This window comes from Mchenga conophoros, linkage group LG23, assembly GCF_057382185.1.
Source record: "Mchenga conophoros isolate Kocher_MC1m ecotype Shallow Benthic linkage group LG23, M_conophoros_male_GT1.1, whole genome shotgun sequence".
Taxonomy (NCBI): Eukaryota; Metazoa; Chordata; class Actinopteri; order Cichliformes; family Cichlidae; genus Mchenga; species Mchenga conophoros.
Window position 1 is genome coordinate 44,155,772 of NC_140547.1, and position 27,949 is coordinate 44,183,720.

Genomic DNA, 27,949 nt, shown 5'->3' on the forward strand with positions numbered 1-27,949 from the left:
CTTCTTCTCTGGTTTAGTCCATTGACTGCAGCAGAACAATGTTCACATTTCAAACAGTGATGCTCAACGTATGGCCCGCGGCCCACACGCGGCCTGCCCACCTTTCCTAATTCAGAGAGAGGGGACCCTGATTAACTGTGTAGCTTCTTCCTCACAGTTCTAAGTATCAGACACAACAATGAATAATCCACAGCTGACTGTCTTTAGCAGGTCAAAGGTCACGGCACACAGCACTCTGTGAAACAGTTTGGAGCAGGAATTCTTGCACATTTACAAACTGACACTGCTGCACAGCATGCTGGGTAATGCTAGCTGCTCAGGTATGGGCGTGCTAACGGCTGTGAGGCTCTGTGGCTGCAGAACACTGAAGAAGAGAAAAGAGAGGTGGAGGATGAAGAAAAGAGGCGGAGATGAAGCAGAAGTTTTGCTCCAGAGAGGAGCTGTGTCTGTGTGGGTGGGGCTCAGGCAGCTCCGCCCACACAGTGACAGTGAAGCAGGTGAAGAGTAATAAATGAAGACAGCAGACAGGATTTGATAAGCTGATGTACAAACATGTAGAATGATGGTGGCAGCTACAGAAACAGGTCCATACAGACTGAAGCGTGTCTCAGTCTGAATGTACACTGCTGTTATAAGAGCTGTGGAAACTCAGGTCAAAAGGACGTAACCACACTGCTGACAGTTCCAGGACATTCACAGAGTTACAGCATCATTTGTGAACATAAAGACAGAAAGCTCATCCAAATCCTGGGATTAAAAGTCTGTCCTGGTGGTGTCCAGTCAAACACGTCTCTGTGAAAGCTTCAATCCAACAGGCTCCAAAGTCCTTCTGCTCATTTCCTCGCCGGGTTCTTGATGCTCCTGTACCATCTCTCTGTCATCCTCCTCGCTCCCTCTTTGCACTCACAGTCTTTGTGCATCATTAACACTCACATGTGGAAAACCAAAGTTTTACTGGGCAGAAGATGATCATCAGTGACGCTGTCTTTAAAATACTCTTGTTAGAAATGTTCGACTTTAATGTGAAACATTCAGAGTTTTTTCTCTTGTTGTGTTTGTTTGAAGCTGCTTCCTGTTGGCTTCAGCTGTTTGGAGTTTCCATTTTCTAAACTTCTACATTCTGAACCTTCTTCAGCTCTGAACAGATGATGAAACACTGAATGATTTCAAGCACTTTGTCTAATAAACTTACATCTTTCATTCTTTATACAGATTGGAGAGCTGTGATTTGTCAGAGATCAGCTGTGATTATCTGGAAGCAGTGCTGAAGCTCAACCCTTCGTATCCCAGAGAGGTGGACCTGAGCTACCACAAGCTGCAGGATTCAGGAGTGAAGCAGCTGTGTGTTCTTCTGGAGAATCCACAACATCAAATTGAAACTCTGAGGTCAGTCTCCACGTTTTAGTTGTGCTGACACTGTCGATCTGTGGAACTAAAACCTTTATACAGGAAGTCTGGTTCAGCTCTTTGTAGACCTTCTAATCTCTGATGCTCTGAGTCTTACTCAGTAGGTGATGCAGAGTTGTGAAGCCGATGTGGGTGAGGACACTCGCCCAGCTCTAACTACTTTGACGTCCAGGCGGCTTCCCTGCTTGTCCTGATACAAACAAACCTGAGTAACCTTTGTTAAGATTCAATATTGAGGAAGGGTACAAGAGGTGATCGAAGAATAACCACACCGATCCGGCCGGGTGAAGTCAAACGATGATTTTAATGAACACACGTGTGGGAAGACAACTCTGTACGCAGACAGGAAGTAGTCTTCAACTTAATCAAAGCATGAACAGATATTTTATAGCATCAGGGTTTGTTTACTGACGCCCCTTCATGCGTCACCGGTACATTTTATACATAGATCAGATCAACATCATCATGACTTTTCACCTAGAAAATCATCTCCTATTTTCATGGCTTGGTACTTTCCGTTCTTATCTTAAAATGAATTGTTCCTCTTTCTTGCCGAGACAACAAGGAACGGTTCCTCTTTTACCAAGACAATTTTGCAGTTACAGCCAAACATAACTAACCTCTCCTCTAAATAAATCTAATTTAAAGTGTGTATGTCTTCTACTAAATAAATGTTTTAACCAAGAACCTCTACTAAAACCTTAATATAAAATGATCTGATATATAAGTGTTTTGTAAGCATGTATTGCAATTCCTTCTCTGGCTCCAAGTCACTTGCACAATAGATTGTCCGAACATCGCGCCGAACAAAGCTTCCGACCCCCAATTAATTGACCGAGCTCCAACTCTTTAATAAGCACAGATATGCATTGTGTATAAAATAGTCATAACTGCTTAAGGCCTTCTTAAAGCTATCTGTTACATTGTTAAAGCCTCGTCTTAGCCTGCGGCTCAAAATAACTTCCTGCTTCTTTCTGCATACAACTTCCTGTCAGCCTGCAACTCAGTCTTTCTGAAAGAGACACTGTTTAAACCTTGGAATGCAATATCCATGCTGCAGATTATATTATTAATGCAATGACAATTATTTAACAATAGCAGTAAAATAATTTCCCTCCTCGACACTCCCCCTTTTGACCTCTGGAACACCAGAGGTCACAATACATTGTGTCCTCACGCAGACCCTTCTCTGGTGGTCTCGAACCTCGAGATCTCCAGGATCCTCGCCCCTCCTGTGGTCGCCGAGATCGATCTTCTGCAAAGGAAACAAAACACCTTTTCTTGCATCTCCCTAACTTATCCTATCTGGGACTCTTTAATCAAAAGCCTGATCCTAATTATCTTCTTAACTTATTGACTTGTATTTATGTATACTCTTCAACGTTACTCATCACTTTAAAATTCTTTTAAGCGCTGGTTTCACGTCCGGTTGCTCGCTCTACTTTCCCTGTGCACAAATTGTCGCTGCTACAAGTTCCTCTACTCTAAAAGAAAACAACCACTTTAATCAATGAAGTTTAAGCATATAAGCAATTACTTCTGTATACATTTCATCATAGCTAAATGCTGCCTTGAAACAACTCCTGTGTGTTAACACTAACTTCATTTTAACCTCACATTTCCTATGTTATCACCTGTTTTGGTATAGCCTTTTTATTTCATTTTGCTCCTTTAATGTAACAATACCTTCTAATTCTAATTTATCAGACTTAACCAAAATATATGCTTTCCTTCCTCTTTGGTCCTTCTTTAAGTTCAGTTAAAAGCTAAATGAATTTAAGGCCTTTTGCCTGGAATCAATACTGTCATGTGTGTTTCTTAACTCTGTGTCTGTAAGCGTGTGCAATCCTTCATGAACTCATATTATCCTCACAGTAGATTGGCTAATCATAGCGCTAGCCAAAGGCTCGTGACCCTCCAGAGACAAATCTGAGCCACAACTCCTTTAAAAGCACAAAATGCAATATGTATAAAAATCATTTCTACGTAGAAGCTCCCCCTTTATCCTAAAGATAAACCTATGTAATATCTGTATGTGTAAGCCTACATTATAACCACTACTTCTAGAAATCAAAAAGAACTCAAAGCTGTTCTACCCCTTCGACCCTCACTAATTTTCCCTCTAAGAATTATTCACAGCTTTGAAAAACCGGCATTGTATCTTCTAAACAGGATTCAGTTCTGTCATGGTCCTGGGCCATGTTGGCCCAGTATTCTTGGTTCCTTGTACTTTCGCTCCTTATTTAGGCCAGGTTTTCTCAGGTGTCCTGTTGTGGTGTTCCCTAAGTGTTTTTTCCCTTCGTGACTCTTACCCCCTTGTGCCCCTCTGTGTATTTATGAGCTCTCGTCTCTCTTTGTGTTTATTCCATGTTTCCCCCAGCCTGTTATGTCTGTGTTCTCCCCGTACTTTCTCTCCTCCTGTCTGAACCTCTGTGTACTTCCTGTTTTACTTTGACAGTCTCTCGTCAGTATGCGTAATGTTGTATTCACTCCTGCCCTGTCTCGTTATGTTTATCAGTATCCCCTGTGTTCCCCACCTGTGTGTAATCTCCCTGTGTTCTCTGGGTGTATTTCCCCGGACCTCCCTGCATCCTCGTTTCTGGTTTGTGTTATTAGCTTACCCAGTTTAGGTTTCCGGTTTCTTGTTTTTCCACCAGTGCTGTTTTGTGCCCACCGTTGTAAATAAATATTCACCTGCACCAGAGCTGCCGCCTTTTGGGTCCTTTTCTACAACTCCACACGGCTTGGCCCGCAAACCGTGACAAGTTCACTTTTAATCCTTTGACCTTAACTTAAAAATAACAGTTTCAGTTTTACCATATCCAAATGATCAAAAACCCAAGAGGTCCTAAAATGATCCTAAATTATTAAACAATTAAATTAATAAACCCTAAACCCCCCTTTATCTTGATACATTTCATGTGTCAAGATACTATACAAAACTTAAAAATGCTCAGTTTCCCCACTCATGATCCAATGTATGTCATAAAATAAACTTAAAACAGAACAGTTATCAGTCATGTGTTTCTACAATTAATGGTAATTGAGTTACATCAAAAAATATTTCCCCTTTAGCATTTGGCATTCTCCCAACAATATACTATAATCCCATAATCTAACCCCAGTCAACAAAACAAAAATTTTTCTGGTAAAAGCAAATTGTTTGTCCACATTTATTCACCCTCACTCACATTCAGTCACACATTCACTCACATGCAGTCACACCAGGTATTTGCTGATAGTGGAGCTTCCCGCACGATCAGATACTCCACCCTCAGCAAAATGAGCTCAGTCATTTTTTATTTTCCATAGGAAAATATTTCTTTATGCTTTTGGACTGGATTGACTCGCATAAAATCCTTTTTACAGGGACTTACGACCCGAATAGTCCCCACAGGTAGCTTTCTCCTCAGCCAATTGTAATCTGGAAAGCCCCCTTATATTTGCTCTTCCCGAGAATTTTCAGCGCCGTTATTCACTGTTGCAGGCCTGCTTAAAACAGAAATGAAAAATAGAGCTGATTGTTAGCTCATAAAAACAAAACAAAGTCACCTGACAGGTTTTCTTTAAGTGCACTGTTACAAAATAATGGGCCCAATTTTTAGACATGTCCATGTTTCCTAAAACTCCCTCTATTAAAAACAAAAATAACAACAACAACCTAACTGACAGAATCAACCCCTCACCACAACAACCTCAACAACCTTAAACACACAAGTCTTGCCACCACATAATTTCACCTCCTCAATACACCAAAAGTCTCATTAAAACCACACAATTTGCACACAAAAATCACCCCCTTATGCTCTGTAACATACTTCAATTCAGCATAAAACATAACCCCCTTTGTCATATGGCTTCTTCTATTCCTCAATTACAAACACAAATGTATTTTATTAAACATTCACACCATTGTATCATTCATACAAAATAGCAAGCTGTTCTTCATTGCATATGTTTGTGTTCTTAGCCAAGTTTAATCTGTATCTATGCATTAATCTCGATGAGCTTGTCTTGTCTTCATAAGGTTAATGCATTTTCTGCTTGTGTATGTGAATTTGCATATGTTGCTTTTGCAGTGTGTCAGACTCCTGCACAATTCTCCACTTAAGCCGTCAGTTTCTTTCCCAAATTTGCTAACCCAAATTTTAAGTTCCCACCTTATTAACAGCTTTCATGCTCCTCAGCCAGAAGCTAGGGCCCACTTGTCAGGTTTATGGAGACATGGCGCTGTAAACAATTCAACCAGAAACTTGCCTTGGCATGTCCAGTCAAGTTAACCTACAGGTCTCTTCCGACCGCTGCACGTGGAAAATTGATCCAGATCTGTTTCGCCCCTATAGAAACACAACTGAGACATTTTCATTATTTTCATATATACTTAAACTACCCGTTTCCCTTTGTCTGGTCAGAAATCCCAACTTATGTTATGTATATACGTGTAAGCAGGTCTTCATTGCTTTTCCTATGTATTTTGTTAATGTTCAGTGAGTGTAAGCTGCTTTCTTCATTGCCTCTATATGTTATAGTCAGGTTTAATTCATGCATCTTTTCTCTGATTTCTTAATTCAAAACTATCTCACTTCTGATTCTTTCCAGAAATAATTTCACATGTAACACTTTGTCTATGTATGTTTTCTATTCTTGTTTACCTCTTTGTTTGTGACGGTGGACATCTCTAAACCATCATGAGTTCAAGCTTCACTTTCAGTCCAATTACACCCTGTATTCTCACAGTCGAAGTCGTCCAGCTTCACCTCTCACTGGTCACTGTCCTCTTCTCTCAGTGTCCTTTTATTGTCTTGAATTCCAGCAAACACAGTCTGTTTCTTCTCTGTTTCTCTTCAGTATTTTCCTTTTGGATCAAGTCCCAGCCTGGCAAAATACCACATTCAGTGCCTTTAAACAGTCATGTCACACTGTTCTTCCCAGCCTGCTGTCCACCGTGCATGTTTCATCACGTGGTTTCTTCTTTTCTGTTGATCCTCTCAGTCATCTCTTTCAAGATTACTCCAAGCATGGCAAATCTGACAATCAGTGTCCAGTGCTTTACCACCGTTCATTATCCCACTGTTCAACTGCCCAGCCTGTAATTTACAGTACATGTTTCCACCTCGTGGTTCCTTTCATGCTGCTGCTGGTGTCGTCAGTGTGGTTTCCGTTGCACTGTCTTTTGCCTGCTATTAATTCTTCTCAAGTCCACGATGTTCTGTCGGTCTTCATCAGGAGATTAACTGTCCTTTGAGCTTCTTCTCAGGATGGGGACAAGTGCGAGGTCAAGCTGTAAAATTTTAAGCCAAAATCTGGCCTGTTTTCTCCCAATTATGCTACTCTAGTAGTTTTGGCGCCGTACTCAAAATTCCAGGTTGAGAGAAGTCCACCTTCATTTATCTGTAATCTGTGTTGACACACTAAAACATACAATTAATATCCTTTTCATTTCTTTTCTCAAAACCTCCATTCGCTTTATCTGCCTAGAGTTTAACTCATCTGTTTCTCTCTCTGGGTGCTCACTCATCACCTTATATGGGCATGCAAACTTCCTGTCACCCACACCATTTCCTGTTACACACACACAGCACGCAGTTGCTCTGCTGTTTCTCCAGGCTAATCAAACTTATTTTGTATTTACAATCTACAAACCCTCTGTAATTCTACTAACTTTTGATCTAAAATGTAGCATCATTCACACAATGATTTCATAATCCTCTCACACACACCTTTTAAATAAACTAAACTCTTATAACATCACTCATGCATCTCTTAAATTAAAAACACTTTCAAACTTTAAAACATCCTACTTTACATCACCCAAGAAATACCTCTCACACCTTTATTCATCATTCAAAACCTTCTAGTCACCGCATTCACACAAGAAATTGAAAAAATAAAACACACCAGCAACTATTGCTGGAGAGAAGTTACTACTGAAAGTAATATGTTAATCTTAAGTATACACAGTGCACTCAATATATTTATATATCTGCATCCAAACTCAGTCAATTACTATACATCCACTACGGCAACTCAAAACTTTATTTATAGTCCTCTAATAAACATAAATGGCATTTTAAACACACACTCAGCAATGTTTGCAGCAGTATTTGTAAAACCAACTGTGGCTTAAACAGTTCACTGCTTACTCATTTGCATTTTCACTCACACACACACCGTCTGAAAATAGCTCCAGCATTGCCTCAGACTCCTTTCACACAGAGATCTATTATTTTATATTCACAAAGACGTCTTATATTTACAACTGCACCGATTTTATGCCTTTTAACACCTACCGAATTTTGAAAAATTTAAGTTAACGGTCTAACCGATAAAAGTCCAACTTTTTTGTAATCAATTAACCAGTATCTGTCCAACAGTTTCTGGCCTCATCTCTAAAGTCCCTAACTCAATTTAAAAGCGTCAACCAACCCAAACTTTGCCTGAAGCTCTATTTTTGGCATTTCACAGCCAAGGCTTACCTCGAAGTGTTAAGTTAAAGTTACACGCCCGAAGACCAACTTCTCCTGTCCAAAAAAGCGCAGGTACCGTTCCAAACGGTAAGGAGACTAACTCCTAGTTTAATTCCAGGCTGCCCTGTACCCCACAGTTAAACCACACTGAACTATCCCTCTTCGCCGAGAGGTCAATGTCGCGCGTCCACGACAAGGAGGGAGCGTAACCTCCGGGCTCTGCGCTTCCTACCAGTCCAACTGGCGTTCTGGAGTAATTTATAATACTTTGGAACAACAGTAAAACACCCAACAAAGTGTAAGACTGAAGCAGGTCCAACCTTATAACCAAAAAATAACCAAATTCCCTAACATACTAAAATCATTTCCAGCAGTCCAACTGCTTCCCGCGGTCCAACCGCATTAAATCCTTTCCAGCAGTCCAACTGCTTTAAATCCTCAGTACTGTCATGACATTCTCATCAAAATCAAAACAGACATCCACCAGTAACTTCAGTGAGTAGACTTAAATTTTATCATATCCAATTTGGCACACTTTGGAAATAATTCAACAGGTAGTGCCTTACCTTTTGGATAAGCCGGCTTATGCCCACTCACTTAGACCACTGGAATTCATGTCTGCCCGTCAGACCACCTAAGACCCCGGATTTCTCCGTCTAAACCTCCAACTCTCCCTCCTCAATAACCGGACGAAGCCCCCAAATGTTAAGATTCAATATTGAGGAAGGGTACAAGAGGTGATCGAAGAATAACCACACCGATCCGGCCGGGTGAAGTCAAACGATGATTTTAATGAACACACGTGTGGGAAGACAACTCTGTACGCAGACAGGAAGTAGTCTTCAACTTAATCAAAGCATGAACAGATATTTTATAGCATCAGGGTTTGTTTACTGACGCCCCTTCATGCGTCACCGGTACATTTTATACATAGATCAGATCAACATCATCATGACTTTTCACCTAGAAAATCATCTCCTATTTTCATGGCTTGGTACTTTCCGTTCTTATCTTAAAATGAATTGTTCCTCTTTCTTGCCGAGACAACAAGGAACGGTTCCTCTTTTACCAAGACAATTTTGCAGTTACAGCCAAACATAACTAACCTCTCCTCTAAATAAATCTAATTTAAAGTGTGTATGTCTTCTACTAAATAAATGTTTTAACCAAGAACCTCTACTAAAACCTTAATATAAAATGATCTGATATATAAGTGTTTTGTAAGCATGTATTGCAATTCCTTCTCTGGCTCCAAGTCACTTGCACAATAGATTGTCCGAACATCGCGCCGAACAAAGCTTCCGACCCCCAATTAATTGACCGAGCTCCAACTCTTTAATAAGCACAGATATGCATTGTGTATAAAATAGTCATAACTGCTTAAGGCCTTCTTAAAGCTATCTGTTACATTGTTAAAGCCTCGTCTTAGCCTGCGGCTCAAAATAACTTCCTGCTTCTTTCTGCATACAACTTCCTGTCAGCCTGCAACTCAGTCTTTCTGAAAGAGACACTGTTTAAACCTTGGAATGCAATATCCATGCTGCAGATTATATTATTAATGCAATGACAATTATTTAACAATAGCAGTAAAATAATTTCCCTCCTCGACACCTTGCAGGTCAGATCTCATCAGTCACACCTGTTATGGCAGCTCTCCTCTAGATTGTAGTTCTTGTTAACCTGGGATGGTTTTAGAAGCCTGGACCACAGACTGCAAGGGAAGATATTACTGGGAAAGGCCAAAGCAACCTATTAGACCCATTAAACACTAACATAGATGAATACTCAGATTTAAACCTTTATTGTTTCACAAAGGGTTAAAAAGGGAACGTCCACAGTTTAGACTGCAGCAGATTTTATTAAAGCAGTTTGACAGGAGCAAAGCAAAAACACAAAGAATAAGTGTTTCACATATTAATACATATAACATAATAATAAAAGAAAAGCAAAATAATGATAAAAAAGAATGAAAAAGTTGTCCAGAGCAGCAGGATGTCTGAGGTCTGCAGAAACACAAAAACACAGCAGCTAAAAATAGTTGAAAGAAAACGAGGTGGGAGCTGCTGATTCCTGAGCTTTGATACTGGATTAGCTTCAGTAGTTATTCCCATCACTGCTGTAGGAGCTACATTTAGTCACAGCTGATTGTCTCCTTTGACCAATCAGAAGACTACTGTTGTAAAAACAAGCAGACAAAGAACCAATGAGAGTGAAGAACAGGATAAAGAGCTCGTGTGATGGAGGCAAAGCAATAATCAGCAGACTGTAGCAGTTTCTATCTGGATGAAAGTAGAAGGAGCTCAGCGGAGCTCAGTCCCATATCTTTGGTTAGAAACAACATCAGTGATTTCCTGCTGCTCGAGATGATTCCAGCAGCTCTCATTACAGCAGCTGATGAGAGAAACAGCTGATGGCTCACAGCTCGTGCACTGTTGGATCTCCAGATGTTCACGTGGCTGAAGTCTGTGAAGAAACTGTGGTCCACGTAGTTCACACGGCCTCAGATTGGACCGAGCTCCCTGGATCACTGCAGCATCCTCAGCTGGTACATGGACGTCTCTGCTCCTCAGTCTTGGAGCCCCTGTAGGTCCGTCCACACCACCGGGGTCTTCTCACTCACCTTTCCTTTGTCCTCGTCCTTCATCGGCCGTGCTGTGTCTTTGTTCCTGAGGTGTTGTTCCCACGATGCAGCGCTGATGTTCCCTCCTTGAATGCACAACAAGTACGGTGCTGGTCTTTCTCGGGTGGAGCAGAGACAGATTGAAGTCTTTCAGGCTTTAGTGCCGACTTCCCTGACAGAGGCTGGACTCCATGGTCTGCACAGGAGGCTTCTACACTGTGTGGAGGTGACTCCTGGACTCGAAGACAGGCTGCAGGTACATGTGTGATGAAGAGGAGCTACAGCAGTGTGATGGAGCTGCAGGTGTGAAGGAAGTCCTGCTGTCCTGTCCCACCCTCATCTTTGCTTCCTCTGTCTTCTCTGGACTTGTCCTCCTGTTTCAGAAACAGCACTGCTTCATGCCGAGGGTGGACGGGAGCGTTGGCTCTGATTCTTTTACCGTCCACCACAAGGAGACACTGATGCTGACCTCCTGATTCATCTGCATGTGTTCTGCTTCACACTGCTCACCTCCACCAAAGACTTCACAAACATCTTCTTTCTTTGAGTCCAGTTTGTCCCACAAACACTTCCAAATCTCCTCCTCTGAGATTCTGCAGCTTCTTGCAGTGTGACTCAGCTGACTTCTGACAGACCACAGACTGGCACAGCATCCACATGTGTCTCCTTTCAAACAGGCTCTTGATGTTTCCTCCCACATCATTCTGGCCTCTCAGTCTCCTTTGTTCTCCAGCTCTGTAGCTCCAGCTGGTGAAGCTTCAGTTTTCCATGTTGGTAACAGTAAACTACAGCCTCTGCTGTCAGCTGGGTAACTAAACAGAGCTGCAGCACGTCTCTGCGGTGGTGCTACATCCAGCCTGCAGACGGCCGTCTACATGTTGTAGTGGTTTACAGTCACCAGGGGGCGCTGTCCCAGCCATGCAGGCAGTGGGCTGCTCTGCTTGTGCTGTTGTTGGTGAAGCTGAAGTGAAAGTGATAGGTTTGTAGTTTGAACCTATCCACTGGAACGTTAAGGACAATCTGCTACGCAGCAAAAAGCAAGACACAAGGCACCAAAGTTCTCTGGTTTACTCATGCATGAGGGAGACCTGGCTGGAGCCAAGCGTCGTTCCACCACTTGACCACCATCAGACTCTCAGCCAGGCTCCCCATAGCACTCCTTTTATTGTGGTTACATGAATATGCATAGGGTCATTAACATATAGCATCTCACATAGGTATACATGTGAACAAAGAATACTGTGTGTGTGTGTGTGTGTGTGTGTGTGTGTGTGTGTGTGTGTGTGTGTGTGTGTGTGTGTGTGTGTGGTACTGCTGATCAAAGGGTCATATAACATCCTTGGTCAGGAAGAGGGTAGACCCCCCTTCACCCTAGATGGTTCACCCTAGATAACATGGTGAGGAAGTCCAGCAGTTCATCTAAACAAAAAGCACTTAGACTAGAACAGACGTAGCTACGTTAATCCTGCCATAAAACAATAAGAGAAGGTACGACCTCTCTCGTGCTCCCAGGATGTGGGTGTGCATTCCAGTGTGGAATACACACCAAGCCCCTGCAGACTGCTAAAGATCACACATCCTATCACTACACAATTGATTATACACCTCTAAGAATATATGGTTAAATATTTCCTAATACAAATGACAATAATAAAATCTAAACCCATCATCACCACCCTGTATTGTCATTTTTTAAGGCTATACGGCATATATATATCTTCAGCTCTACACCACTTGTCAACATTTTCAGTGCAGGCTTCATTTCATACACACATATTAGCCTTAGCATCCATGTCACTCTGCTGCAACAGTATGAAATTGGTAAAGGTGTTAGCAATCATTTTATTCACCATCGATCTTACACATGGCAAGATGCAACCTGTAAACAAGCAAAGCAAAGCCAATAATGTAAGAATGGGAGTCAAAAACTTTAGAAACATATTCCACCATGGTCCAGATGTCAACCAGGCTATCCAGCCTTGTGACGTGTCTCCTCCTGATGTGTGGTCCGCCACATATTTCTGCAGAGCAGTTAAGTTCTGCAGTGCCTCATAGATGTCTCCTCCAGTCGTATATCCATCCGGAATAAACGTACAACATGTCTCTCCAATCAGCTTACACACTCCTCCTTGTGATGCTGTTATCAAGTCTAGGGTCAGCGTGTTCTGCAGTACCATCGTTCTGATGGCCTTTTGCTCCTCCGCTAAGGCTGTTCCCAGAGTCTTAGTGAAATTAATGTGTCGCAGTAAGGCATATCGGTTGATCTCCACATGATCCCGCACCTCTGCAACTCCGATGTTTGGGATCAAACTTTGGAAGAATTTAGCTCCTCCACTCCAAATGCGGAATTCTCGTGGCACTCCAGTGTCTACTGTCACTCCAAAAGAGTTAGGTGAGGCTATATTCACCTCACGCTTCCGTCGGTTGCTAGGGTGATGTTCAACTCTGTCCATGAAGAAGACATGATCCGATAACTTCACCACGGCACACAATCCTCCCCATCCCTCAGGGAGTGATAGATAGGCTTTATGTCCACACAAGAAATACCAATCAGCCAAAACTCTTGTTCCTTTACTGCTCGGCACCATCCTTGCACATCCTGTCCACTTCTGACTCTTTGCTTTTACTGGTATCCTGTAAGCCCGGTTGGACTTGCATTCAGTCCTCCTTAATGTCAAGTTCTCAGCTCACTTTGCACTGGTCAAGCATTTCATACACCTGCTCTCATTCTCTGGAGGGCAGTAGGTGTATATGTATCCACATAAACGAAGCGGCAGCTCCCCCACTGACAGTGATCCATTGTTCATCACACACAACGGCAGTTGAGCTGTATTCAGCTTGTTCAGCAATATTATGTCTGGCAGTGGGTCTGACACTTGAGGCCAGGCCAATAAGTCAGTTTGCTCAGAACAATTCACATCTATAAGTGGCGACTTACTCCAGGTGATGTTCAGAGGTGTACTATAGTTGGCCTGGGACCAGAGGACTCTGTTGCCAGGATGAGTTGCTAAGCCCAACAGACACCAACTCCTGTCCTCTGGTATGCTGTACGGCCACAGTCCAGATGTATATGCGGATAACGGCATATGAGCACACACATAGCAGTCCGTCCTATTGTTCAAGTGAGCAGTTGTATTCATAAACTGCCACCAAAAGTTTGTAGAATAGCCATGAGGGTATTGGGTGTGGTTTCCTTGGACATACAGGGTCTCCACAGCTGACCATGATGACATCAAAGCCATTACACCCAGCAGGGTAGACAACACTTTACCAGCCATTCTGATGAGTACCTGTGGCTCAGTTGGTTTCTTCACCGGATTGAGACGAAGGGCCCTAGAGGCTTTCCCCCCCTTTGTACCCGGTCTTCCTGCCACTTACTCCGAGCTGGCCTGGATGTGTGTCACCTTTTTGCAGTGGCTTTGGTGTATCCAGGTGGGTCGTTCTGCAATCTTCACAGCAGTTGGTGTTGTCAGCAGAGCCTGGTATGGTCCGTCCCACCGTGGCTTCGACCAGCACTTCCTCTTTATGACCTTTATCAGTACCCAGTCCCCTGGCTTCAGACGTTCTTCCTGTACAGAAACAGAATCATCTGGCAGATTATTTGCACTCATGACTTCTTTGCTTTTCAGCATTTTAATCATCCAGTCTGCTAGTGTGTTTTCTTCTTCTGCTTTATCATTATCATTACAAAACACTGGAACTCTAAATGGCCTGCCATATATTATTTCAAAAGGCGTTAGGCCATTATCAGTTGGCGTGATTCTCATATACATTTTCACTAGCTCAATGCAGTCTACCCATGTTCTGCCTGTTTCCTCCATTGTTTTCCTGAGTCTCAGCTTTACTGTGCCATTAGTCCTTTCAACCAGCCCTGCACTTTGTGGGTGATATGAGCAATGGTTTTTCAGCGTTATCCCCAGATGTTGTGACATTTTCTCAATTACTTCATTCACAAAATGAGGACCATTGTCACTGTAAATAGTCTGGGGGATCCCATGCTCTGGGATCACATTTTTGCATATCACTTTAGCCACTGAAATAGCATCTGCTTTCTTAGTGGGGACAACTTCTACCCACTTTGAGAACGGGCACACAATCACCAGGCAGTACCTGTAGGTGTTACAGTTAGACAACTCAATGAAATCCATATGGATTACTTCAAATGGGTAGCTGGGTCTGGGAAACTTTCCTCTCCTAGGTCTGAGGTTTCCCTGAGCATTATGTTTACAACATATTAAACATGCTTTACAAAAATGTTTTGAATAAGCATTGAATCCCAGTGTGAAAAACTGCCGTTCGACTGCTGCCACCATCCCAGCTGTCGAGACATGGCAGAGCCCGTGGCTCAAACTTGCAGCAGTCCTATATAGGTTCTTAGGCAATATAGGTTTATCACAAAGATAGTAGACATCACCTCGCAGGCTTGCTCCTTTAGTGAGCCACAGCTGCTTCTCAGCTGGAGGTGAGTGTGACTGCATGTCTGCTAACACATCATGTGTGATGGGCGTAGTTTGCTCCTGTGACGCCAGAACATGAACCCCATGTGTTCCAAGGGCCGCTTCCTTTGCAATTTTATCTGCAAAGGCGTTGCCTAGTACAATGGGGTCAGTGCCACGTGTGTGTGCTGCACATTTACAAAGAAACAAAGAATACTGTGTGTGTGTGTGTGTGTGTGTGTGTGTGTGTGTGTGTGTGTGTGTGTGTGTGTGTGGTACTGCTGATCAAAGGGTCATATAACATCCTTGGTCAGGAAGAGGGTAGACCCCCCTTCACCCTAGATGGTTCACCCTAGATAACATGGTGAGGAAGTCCAGCAGTTCATCTAAACAAAAAGCACTTAGACTAGAACAGACGTAGCTACGTTAATCCTGCCATAAAACAATAAGAGAAGGTACGACCTCTCTCGTGCTCCCAGGATGTGGGTGTGCATTCCAGTGTGGAATACACACCAAGCCCCTGCAGCCTGCTAAAGATCACACATCCTATCACTACACAATTGATTATACACCTCTAAGAATATATGGTTAAATATTTCCTAATACAAATGACAATAATAAAATCTAAACCCATCATCACCACCCTGTATTGTCATTTTTTAAGGCTATACGGCATATATATATCTTCAGCTCTACACCACTTGTCAACATTTTCAGTGCAGGCTTCATTTCATACACACATATTAGCCTTAGCATCCATGTCACTCTGCTGCAACAGTATGAAATTGGTAAAGGTGTTAGCAATCATTTTATTCACCATCGATCTTACACATGGCAAGATGCAACCTGTAAACAAGCAAAGCAAAGCCAATAATGTAAGAATGGGAGTCAAAAACTTTAGAAACATATTCCACCATGGTCCAGATGTCAACCAGGCTATCCAGCCTTGTGACGTGTCTCCTCCTGATGTGTGGTCCGCCACATATTTCTGCAGAGCAGTTAAGTTCTGCAGTGCCTCATAGATGTCTCCTCCAGTCGTATATCCATCCGGAATAAACGTACAACATGTCTCTCCAATCAGCTTACACACTCCTCCTTGTGATGCTGTTATCAAGTCTAGGGTCAGCGTGTTCTGCAGTACCATCGTTCTGATGGCCTTTTGCTCCTCCGCTAAGGCTGTTCCCAGAGTCTTAGTGAGATTAATGTGTCGCAGTAAGGCATATCGGTTGATCTCCACATGATCCCGCACCTCTGCAACTCCGATGTTTGGGATCAAACTTTGGAAGAATTTAGCTCCTCCACTCCAAATGCGGAATTCTCGTGGCACTCCAGTGTCTACTGTCACTCCAAAAGAGTTAGGTGAGGCTATATTCACCTCACGCTTCTGTCGGTTGCTAGGGTGATGTTCAACTCTGTCCATGAAGAAGACATGATCCGATAACTTCACCACGGCACACAATCCTCCCCATCCCTCAGGGAGTGATAGATAGGCTTTATGTCCACACAAGAAATACCAATCAGCCAAAACTCTTGTTCCTTTACTGCTCGGCACCATCCTTGCACATCCTGTCCACTTCTGACTCTTTGCTTTTACTGGTATCCTGTAAGCCCGGTTGGACTTGCATTCAGTCCTCCTTAATGTCAAGTTCTCAGCTCACTTTGCACTGGTCAAGCATTTCATACACCTGCTCTCATTCTCTGGAGGGCAGTAGGTGTATATGTATCCACATAAACGAAGCGGCAGCTCCCCCACTGACAGTGATCCATTGTTCATCACACACAACGGCAGTTGAGCTGTATTCAGCTTGTTCAGCAATATTATGTCTGGCAGTGGGTCTGACACTTGAGGCCAGGCCAATAAGTCAGTTTGCTCAGAACAATTCACATCTATAAGTGGCGACTTACTCCAGGTGATGTTCAGAGGTGTACTATAGTTGGCCTGGGACCAGAGGACTCTGTTGCCAGGATGAGTTGCTAAGCCCAACAGACACCAACTCCTGTCCTCTGGTATGCTGTACGGCCACAGTCCAGATGTATATGCGGATAACGGCATATGAGCACACACATAGCAGTCCGTCCTATTGTTCAAGTGAGCAGTTGTATTCATAAACTGCCACCAAAAGTTTGTAGAATAGCCATGAGGGTATTGGGTGTGGTTTCCTTGGACATACAGGGTCTCCACAGCTGACCATGATGACATCAAAGCCATTACACCCAGCAGGGTAGACAACACTTTACCAGCCATTCTGATGAGTACCTGTGGCTCAGTTGGTTTCTTCACCGGATTGAGACGAAGGGCCCTAGAGGCTTTCCCCCCCTTTGTACCCGGTCTTCCTGCCACTTACTCCGAGCTGGCCTGGATGTGTGTCACCTTTTTGCAGTGGCTTTGGTGTATCCAGGTGGGTCGTTCTGCAATCTTCACAGCAGTTGGTGTTGTCAGCAGAGCCTGGTATGGTCCGTCCCACCGTGGCTTCGACCAGCACTTCCTCTTTATGACCTTTAGCAGTACCCAGTCCCCTGGCTTCAGACGTTCTTCCTGTACAGAAACAGAATCATCTGGCAGATTATTTGCACTCATGACTTCTTTGCTTTTCAGCATTTTAATCATCCAGTCTGCTAGTGTGTTTTCTTCTTCTGCTTTATCATTATCATTACAAAACACTGGAACTCTAAATGGCCTGCCATATATTATTTCAAAAGGCGTTAGGCCATTATCAGTTGGCGTGATTCTCATATACATTTTCACTAGCTCAATGCAGTCTACCCATGTTCTGCCTGTTTCCTCCATTGTTTTCCTGAGTCTCAGCTTTACTGTGCCATTAGTCCTTTCAACCAGCCCTGCACTTTGTGGGTGATATGAGCAATGGTTTTTCAGCGTTATCCCCAGATGTTGTGACATTTTCTCAATTACTTCATTCACAAAATGAGGACCATTGTCACTGTAAATAGTCTGGGGGATCCCATGCTCTGGGATCACATTTTTGCATATCACTTTAGCCACTGAAATAGCATCTGCTTTCTTAGTGGGGACAACTTCTACCCACTTTGAGAACGGGCACACAATCACCAGGCAGTACCTGTAGGTGTTACAGTTAGACAACTCAATGAAATCCATATGGATTACTTCAAATGGGTAGCTGGGTCTGGGAAACTTTCCTCTCCTAGGTCTGAGGTTTCCCTGAGCATTATGTTTACAACATATTAAACATGCTTTACAAAAATGTTTTGAATAAGCATTGAATCCCAGTGTGAAAAACTGCCGTTCGACTGCTGCCACCATCCCAGCTGTCGAGACATGGCAGAGCCCGTGGCTCAAACTTGCAGCAGTCCTATATAGGTTCTTAGGCAATATAGGTTTATCACAAAGATAGTAGACATCACCTCGCAGGCTTGCTCCTTTAGTGAGCCACAGCTGCTTCTCAGCTGGAGGTGAGTGTGACTGCATGTCTGCTAACACATCATGTGTGATGGGCGTAGTTTGCTCCTGTGACGCCAGAACATGAACCCCATGTGTTCCAAGGGCCGCTTCCTTTGCAATTTTATCTGCAAAGGCGTTGCCTAGTACAATGGGGTCAGTGCCACGTGTGTGTGCTGCACATTTACAAACCGCAACTTTACTAGGCAGTAAGACTGCTTTCAACAGGGCCTGCAACAATGTCGCATGCTCCACAGGTTTACCTGTTGATGTTGTCATGCCTCGTCTTGACCACTGAGCGGCAAAGAAATGAAGTGTAGCATATGCATACTGACTGTCAGTATATATAGTCACTGCCTCCTGTCTCTTCTGCGCCTGTTCTAACCACAATTTAGCGGACGCCACTTGTAACTCTCTCTCCTGTTTCAATTTCCCTGTCGCACAAGCTGCTTTCACTGTCAACTGGTCTACTAACATTTGACATTGTCCTACAACCAATTTACCTTCAAAATCATATTTCTTGCGCCAATGTCCTAAATACTTTGCGCTACCGGGAGCGAATTTCACCATAAACTTCTCGTCACCCTCTGACACACTCTTGGTTGCTTGGGAACCCATAATAACAACAACAGCTGCCGACGTCACAGACCACGTGTTCTGCTCCGCACACACTCACACAACAACAACAACAACAAAAAATATCCTCACACACAAACAACAAAAATTAGGCCTATTGTCTCAACGCAGTCTCACACAGTGACTGCGTGCTTTGTCGCACACAGTGGCAAAGACTTACATAGCAGTGATCACGCGCTTTATCGCACACAGTGATAAAGACTTTCAACGCAACCTCACACAGTGGATGCGCGCTTTGCTGCACACAGCGGCAAAGAATAGTCGCACACAGTGACTACACGCTTTATCGCACACAGTGATAAAGACTTTACAACTCAGCCTCACACAGTGGCTTAGATTTTTCACATACCTACTTGGTGTTGCTTATTGCGAGTAGCATCAGTCCCGAATCCCGTCAATCGTCATCCATCGAGGAGAAAAAACAGACGGCTAATCCACCGGCTCGATGACGAATTCTCACGCCTCGGGACTTTGCTGCAGGACCTCTATAAGTCCTGGCTGACGTCAGTCTGTCGGCGTGTCTCTTTTCCCCTCGGTGAATGTCGACTCCAGGGATCCGGCTCTCGAAGGACCAATTAATGATAGGTTTGTAGTTTGAACCTATCCACTGGAACGTTAAGGACAATCTGCTACGCAGCAAAAAGCAAGACACAAGGCACCAAAGTTCTCTGGTTTACTCATGCATGAGGGAGACCTGGCTGGAGCCAAGCGTTGTTCCACCACTTGACCACCATCAGACTCTCAGCCAGGCTCCCCATAGCACTCCTTTTATTGTGGTTACATGAATATGCATAGGGTCATTAACATATAGCATCTCACATAGGTATACATGTGAACAAAGAATACTGTGTGTGTGTGTGTGTGTGTGTGTGTGTGTGTGTGTGTGTGTGTGTGTGTGTGTGTGTGTGTGTGTGTGGTACTGCTGATCAAAGGGTCATATAACATCCTTGGTCAGGAAGAGGGTAGACCCCCCTTCACCCTAGATGGTTCACCCTAGATAACATGGTGAGGAAGTCCAGCAGTTCATCTAAACAAAAAGCACTTAGACTAGAACAGACGTAGCTACGTTAATCCTGCCATAAAACAATAAGAGAAGGTACGACCTCTCTCGTGCTCCCAGGATGTGGGTGTGCATTCTAGTGTGGAATACACACCAAGCCCCTGCAGCCTGCTAAAGATCACACATCCTATCACTACACAATTGATTATACACCTCTAAGAATATATGGTTAAATATTTCCTAATACAAATGACAATAATAAAATCTAAACCCATCAGAAAGCGAGAGTTAAAACACTGAACAGTGTCCACTGAGCTTCTTATGCTATTCTCATGCTCAAAGAAGTTTAACAGGAAGGACGACTCGTCCATCAGGCGTCCAGCTGTCCGTGACCGTGTCCACAGCAGAGTGTGACCGAGGCTTCATGCTAACATGCACACATGAAGCTAATACCACCACGAGCAGCTGCTCAGTGGATTTGGAGCACAAATGTCTGCAGCTTCTCACAGGCAGTATGCAGAATGTGGATCTCCACAAAGACTGTGGAGAGCTCGTCCCACACTCTAAATCCAAACTTGTCTGCACAAAACTTCTCACACGTTCCCGTCACAAGTGTCTTCTAAGTGAAGCTACCAGGTTCAGGTCCAGCTTGTTTATCTGGAGCTGCAGGAGATGATCCATCCTCACAAAGCAACACAGACAGCAGATATGCAAACACACAACACAACCAAAGGATTCTCTCTGCATGTCTGTGGCTGATGCTGCTGGAACGAAGCTGTTTGAAACCTTGTTGTTCTGCACTTTGGGACCAGAAGAGGAAACTGAAGCTCTGTGCAGAGGGTCCAATGGAAGCAGCCAAGCGCTGTAAGTGTCTGCTGTACAGGGATGCTGGTTCAGCTGTGGCTCAGTTTCACAGTGTGACTCAATAAAAGCAGCAGGAAATCAAAGCTTGATGCTTTCATCAGTGTGGAAATAAGAAAGTTTCCTGTGACAGACGCTGGAGCTCTTTCACTCTCAGCTTCACAGTTTCAGCTTCAAACTTCTTCCAACATGTTTCTAACACGGCCACATTCCACCTTAATGGAGCTGATATCTTGTGCATCAGCACATTTTCTAAAGGCAGCGATCACATCTTTAGTTTTGGATGTTTAACTGCAGATTGTTTATGTGTTTATAGCACATTAATTACAGCAGCAGCGTTGACCACAGTGCTGTACAAGAATCCAAGATAACGATTAAAATAACTCCTAATATTAATATCACACATCAAATATCAAATAACTCTCATGCTGTATTAAAAGCCAGTGAATACAAATGTGTTTTCAGAGCAGATTTACAGAGACTGACAGCAGGAGCTGGGGCTGTTCGATAGAACGATGTATATATGATGACCATATGAAAACGTCTATCGTTTCATATCACGCTCTTTGTTTCCTGCTTATGTGTTTGTGTTTTCCAGATAAAGCTTTCAAAATAAATCTGAAGATCCTGTTGAGACTTTTCAAAATAAACACAATACAGTACTGCGGTCGCTCGTTTATCGAGTTACGTTCTAAAAATAAGTCTCAGAATGAAGTAGCAGCTTTATGTTTTACAAGTATTATAGAAGTTTTAAGGCAGTTAAACCCTCACTGCACACTTTATACACTTTTCTCAGACAGGCATGAACATTTTCACACTTTTCTCTCTTGTTTAAACAAAGTTCAAACCTTCATAGAAAAATAAGTTCATTATTAAAGAGTGAAAGCAAAGTGTTTCTGAAACGTGTCAAATCAGCCTTTGCTGGCATTAAATGAGCTTGGTTCTGTGTGAGGAGCACTCGTCCATGGCCTGGGCTCCTCGCTGTCAGGTAAAGTTTCATAAAGCTTTTGAGTTTTTCTGCAGATAATGTTGGTGTCCAGCACGATGTTCTTTTTCCTGCGGTCACTGAGCCACAAAGCCAAAGCTGACTCCATCCTTACGATGTTCTTGTTGTGGACAGTTACAACCTTTTTGCCTCCTTGTTGAAACTATGATGGTCAGCATCTTCCTCTGCCTTTGGCTGCTACCACAGGTGCAAAACGTCTCGTCATCATTGTTGTTTGTTGGGACAAAACGTACAAACATACAGTGCAGCACTGCAGAGTCACACTGCTGTAAATTTGAACACATTCTGTACTGTACAGGAGACACGGCACGAGATTGGCTGACAATGGTCTACAGCCAATCAGGACGCAGAACACAATGCGCTGTAAAAAATAAAAGCATGCAAAATTGCACAAAAAAGATCAGCGAAACAGCGAGGCCGCCAAAGGTGAACTGTGTTACAGCGAGGGACCAGCGTATATGTGGTTGTTGGGACGATAAATGTCTTTGAGCTTGTGTCAGAAGACGAGCTGCAGCTTTCTGGACCAGCTGCAGTCTTGCCAGGCAGGTCCCACTAACTCCAACATATAAGGAGTTACAATAATCCAGCTGGGACGTCATGAAAACGTGGATCGCCCGTTCAAGGTTTTTAAAAGATATAAATGATCTCACCTTAGATAAAAGCCTCAGTTTGAAGAAAGACCGCTGTACAACTGAGCTGAGCTGTTTTTCAAAGGTCACATTGCCGTCAAATATAAGCCCCAAATGTAATAATCAGAATCAGAATCGTGTTTATTGGCCAAGTATATGTGCAGACACATACAGGGAATTTGGTTCCGGTAGATGGTGGCTCTCAAGCACAGCAATGTAAATCACACACACACACACACACACACACACACACACACACACACACACACACACACACACACACACACACACACACGTCTATATATACACATTACACATACATACACAAAGCTGTGTAAACCAACTGTAAATAACGAATCTAAACGTATATACATAAAATACAGAAATGAATGAGGTGGAATGAATACTACAAAATGTACATAAGGTGCAGCTGCAGTCTGGCAGTGGGAGCAGTGTGACAGGTCAACTGTTAAGAAGGGAGATGGCGAGGGGAAAGAAACTGTTCCTGTGTCGGGTGGTCCTGGTCTGCAGGCTTCTGTACCGTCTGCCAGAGGGCAGCAGATCAAAAAGTCTGTGTGCAGGGTGTGAGGGGTCTGTGATGATTTTCCCTGCCCGTTTCCTGGTTCTTGAGAGGTACAGATCCTGGATGGAGGGCAGGGACGTGCCGATGATCCTTTCTGCTGCCCGTACAGTCCGCTGCAGTCTGCTCCTGTCCTGTTTAGTGGCTGCTCCATACCAGACTGTGATGGAGGAGCACAGGACAGACTCAATGACCAGTGTAGAACTGGATCAGCAGCTCCTGTGGAAGACTGTACTTCCCCAGTTGTCTCAGGAAGTACATCGTCTGCTGGGTCTTTTTGAGGATGGCGTTGATGTTGGTCTCCCACTTCAGGTCCTGGGAGATGGTTGTACCCAGGAACTTGAAGGTCTTCACAGTTGACACAGGGCTGTCTGATATGGTGAGAGGGAGCAGAGTAGAGGGATGTCTCCTGAAGTCCACTGTCATCTCTACAGTCTTAAGTGTGTTCAGCTCCAGATTGTGCTGACTGCACCAGAGTACCAGCCGCTCAACTTCTTGCCGGTATGCAGACTCATCACCATCTTGAATGAGGCCAATGACAGTGGTGTCATCTGCAAACTTTAGGAGTTTGACAGCCGAGTTCTTGGAGGTGCAGTCGTTAGTGTAGAGGGAGAACCGTAGTGGTGAGAGGACACATCCTTGAGGGGCACCAATACTGAGGGACCGGGTTTCAGAGGTGATCTCCCCCAGCCTCACTTGTTGCTTTCTGTCTGTCAGGAAGCTGGTGATCCACTGACAGGTAGCTGGTGACACGCTGAGCTGGGAGAGTTTGGAGGAAAGAAGTTCAGGCACAATGGTGTTAAAAGCCGAACTAAAGTCCATAAACAGGACCCTGGCATAAGTTCCCGGGCGGTCAAGGTGTTACAGGATGTAATGCAGCCCCATGTTCACTGCATCATCCACCGACCTGTTTGCCCGGTAGGCAAACTGCAGAGGGTCCAGCTGGTGGCCTGTAATGTCTTTCAGATGGGCTAACACCAGTCGTTCGAAGGATTTCATGACCACAGACGTCAAGGCGACAGGTCTGTAGTCATTCAGTCCTGTGATGGTGGGTTTCTTGGGAACAGGGATGATGGTGGAGCATTTGAAGCAGGAGGGAACTTCACACAGCTCCAGGGATCTGTTGAAGATGCGAGTAAAGATGGGAGCCAGCTGTTCAGCACAGGTTTTGAGGCAGGAGGGTGAGATGCCATCTGGTCCGGGGGCTTTCCTGGGCTTCTGTTGGCTCACATCCTGAGTGTGTATTCTGAGTTTCAGGGAGGAGGAAAGGGGGGTGAGAGGTGTGGTGGAGGTCGTTGAATCTGGATGCGATTTAATAAAAGAGCTGAACCAGTCTAATAGAGCGCCCTTGATGCCGCCATGCTCCAATGGTGAGATCAAAATGCTGTGGTCAAGGCACCGGTCAGATCCAAAAGCACAGCTGAGTCTCCTGATCAGTGGCTGATAAAAGATCATTAAGAACTTTCCAAAGTGCAGTTTCAGTGCTGTGAAGAGCTTTAAAACCAGACTGAAACCTTTACAACAGATTGCAGCTGAACAAATATAATCTTTTACAAAATCTTCGACAGGAAGGGAAGCTTTGAAATAGGCCTGAAGTTTGAGCAGACAGAGGATCCAGATCAGGTTTTTAGTACAGGCTGTACAACAGCATGTTTAAAACAGGCTGTACAACACCTGAACTAAGACTGCTGTTAAAAATCGCTAAGATGTCGGAACCAACAACCTTTAAAATCTTTTTAAACACGTGTTGGAACAACTTCATTTGGACAAGATGATGTCTTTATAGCATCACATCGTTCCTCCACCTGATCAAACCACACAGGCTCAAACTGATCAAAAACAGCTGAGCAGGTGAATATTTTAGCCCCGGTGCGATCTCGGGCGAGAGTATCGATGATGGCCAAAGGGCAGCGTCCAGCTCTACGGCCGCTGAAGAGCAGACTCAACAGACGCGCGTGATGTGGATCCTACTGCTCTAAAACTGGAGCTTCTTCAATCCATTAAAGAGGACATTAGTACGCTGTTAAAAGAAGAACTCAGAAATGCATTGAAAGAAGATTTTGACAATATAAGGGCTGACGTGCAAGGACTGAGAAATGAGATCGCTAACAGCATGGCGGCGACGTGCGGCGAAGTTGATGGAGTAAAGGTTACAGTGAAAGAAGCTGAGGATGGGCTGTCAATGTGGAGCGATGAGGTGACCACCCTGCAGTCTACAGTAGAGAGTATGAAGGAGGAGCTGTCTGACCTGAAGGATAAATGTGATGAAGGCAGGAAGCGGAGAGCTAACATCCACATCATAGGGATCCCAGAGGGCCTGGACTCGAGCTCCTCCACGGCCGTATCCGTGCTACGACGTGAAGTGCTGGGTATGGATAAAGACGTTATTGTCGACCGCTCACACAGGAGCCCTATCCTGAGAAAGCCAGCTGGTAACCCGCACGCCGTCATTGCCGAGCGTCACTACTACCAGGATTGTGTGGCTACGCCGTGCCAGGGCCCAAGCCCCGCTTGAGTTTAACGGACAACCTATTGCAATATTACGACTGGGCGATATGACCCAAAGTTCATATCTCGATATTCTTTAGCTGGATGGCGATATACGATATATATCTCGATATTTTTAAAGCCAGAAAGTACGAACAAAAAGAGAGTTCTTAGTCAAAGCTGTGTCCCAAATCTCACACAGGCACATTTATTAACATACAGCGTAGATGTACATGAAACAATTACTCAGAAATAAATGATCAGCATTTATTAAATAATAATGCTCCATAAATAAAAGAAAACAATGTTGTGTTTGTGCATAACAAACAGCTCACAATCATGCAGTCAAAATGTAAACAGACGCTGAGCATAATAACAAGCAGCTGCTCTGTTCCCAGGTTCTACTGCGTGACTGACAGCCTGGAGTTTGAAACCCTCTTTGTAACCGTGTCTCTTACAGGTGCCATTTATGGTCCTTATACACACTCAATACAGTAATATTACGTTGAAGCAGAGTACGTATCACTCCGCGAGGCTCCTCGTAGCTGTAATGCTCCAACAATCCATCAAGCGGTGCGGCCTCGTAGCTGAGCAAAGTCGTACCAAAACATCTTTTGAAAGGTTTCTGAGCGCCGTGTAGCACATAAAATCGGTTCGAGGTCAGTAAGCACAACCAGAATTCATCCATAAGCCGCACTGTCGATTTATGAGAAAATTACAGGATTTTAAGTGCAGAAAATATAGTTTATGGTTTTCCTTTGATCTTAGCAAATATCTACGCCTCTAATTGGGACGATCACAGATTTTTTACTAATGTCTTTGCGCGGCTCCCCAATATGTCATCACACAATATCATCTTTGAGGGAGACCTAAACTGCTCATTATCTGCTATGGACCACAGTTCACACAAAAGTACACTTAGTCCAAAGTCAGCATGCGTCATTCAGAGCTTTCTTGATAATTATGGGCTGGCTGATGTATGGAGATTTCATAATCCTGCTTCACATCAATACTCTTTTTTTTCTAATGTCCATAAAACATATATTTGTATAGAAAAACGTCTCCCTTTAGTTACAGAATGTGATTATAAGACTCTGGTGATTTCTCCTCTTGCTTTTTCAATGTGTATTCCTGATGCCTGCTCCAACTATCAGCCATGGAGATTCAACTCAGTGTTGTTAGCAGATGAAGAGTTTGTCAGTTACAAAAGGTCTCAAAGACATTTTTTTTCTATCAATCAGACCCCAGAGATGTCATCATCAGTCATTTGGGAATCTCTAAAAGCATCTGAGAGGCCAAATAATTTCATTTTGTGCCAAACAAAGTGCAACACTGAAAGAACATCATCCATAAATATTGAGTAAGAACTGGACTCTCATACAGCGAGACTCAAATGCCTTTAAACATCAGCTTATCCTGCTGATCCAAGTCCAACACTGAGTTTGTAAAAACATGTTTGTCAATCAGTTTGTTTGGTTTCTGAGGAAAATGATTCAATAACTTGCTGCTAATACACAACATTTCATCATATTTCCTCATAACCCTCTTTTGTCTGACCATTTGATCCCATTTGAATTTGCAATAAAGGATCCACAGAGTTTGGTGACAATAATGACAGTAGATGTTTGTGTGAAAGTGCTGGAAGCAAATGAGTGTGTGATGTTCTTTCAGTGTTGCACTTTGTAGACGCTCCCTGAGCACTGGTCTCACAGCCAGCTGCACATAGAGACCAGTGTTGTTAGTTCAGGTCAGAAGATGACTTGTTGGAATGAAAATGAGCTTGTAGTTTGTCTGCTTTAATAATGTGACTGGAAAAAGGTGTTGGACTTCAAATATGTCCATTTCTGTCACACTTCACCTTTAAAAGTGAAGCCATGTGGTTCCTGGAAGGAAAAACACGACTTTTTCAAGTCTTTGTCCTGTTTTTATGAGAAATGTACGACTTTAATGTGAAACATTCAGAGTTTTTTCTCTTGTTGTGTTTGTTTGAAGCTGCTTCCTGTTGGCTTCAGCTGTTTGGAGTTTCCATTTTCTAAACTTCTACATTCTGAACCTTCTTCAGCTCTGAACAGATGATGAAACACTGAATGATTTCAAGCACTTTGTCTAATAAACTTACATCTTTCATTCTTTATACAGATTGACTCTCTGTGGTTTGTCAGAGATCAGCTGTGATTATCTGGCAGCAGCACTGAAGTCCAACCCCTCCCATCTGAGACAGCTGGACCTGAGAAACAACGACAAGCTGCAGGATCCAGGAGTGAAGCATCTGTGTGGTTTCCTGGAGAGTCCAGGATGTAAACTTGAAACTCTGAGGTCAGTCAGCATGTTTTAGTTGTGCTGAGATGAATATGATGTGAAAGTTGTGCTGACACTAAACTGCAGACATCAGGCTGATATTATAC

General features: G+C 43.6%; 1 protein-coding gene, 1 long non-coding RNA gene and 2 pseudogenes across 2 annotated transcripts in view; 1 reads left to right on the plus strand and 3 right to left on the minus strand.

Moving 5' to 3' along the window:
* The window catches only part of LOC146548073 (NACHT, LRR and PYD domains-containing protein 3-like), a 432,988-nt gene that overhangs the window by 20,760 nt on the left and 384,279 nt on the right, over positions 1-27,949 (plus strand). The window contains exon 6 of the mRNA XM_085266169.1: positions 27,684-27,860. Coding sequence (XP_085122295.1) covers positions 27,684-27,860 — 177 coding nt within the window. The remainder of the gene's footprint in view (positions 1-27,683; positions 27,861-27,949) is intronic.
* Positions 1,693-9,478, minus strand: LOC146548074 (uncharacterized). The gene is made up of 2 exons (XR_014890917.1): positions 6,060-9,478; positions 1,693-5,758 (listed from the first exon to the last, which is right to left on the minus strand). It is a non-coding gene; the product is annotated as an uncharacterized LOC146548074 (long non-coding RNA).
* On the minus strand, positions 12,234-13,828 carry LOC146548075 (uncharacterized; annotated as a pseudogene).
* LOC146548076 (uncharacterized) lies at positions 15,637-17,231 on the minus strand (annotated as a pseudogene).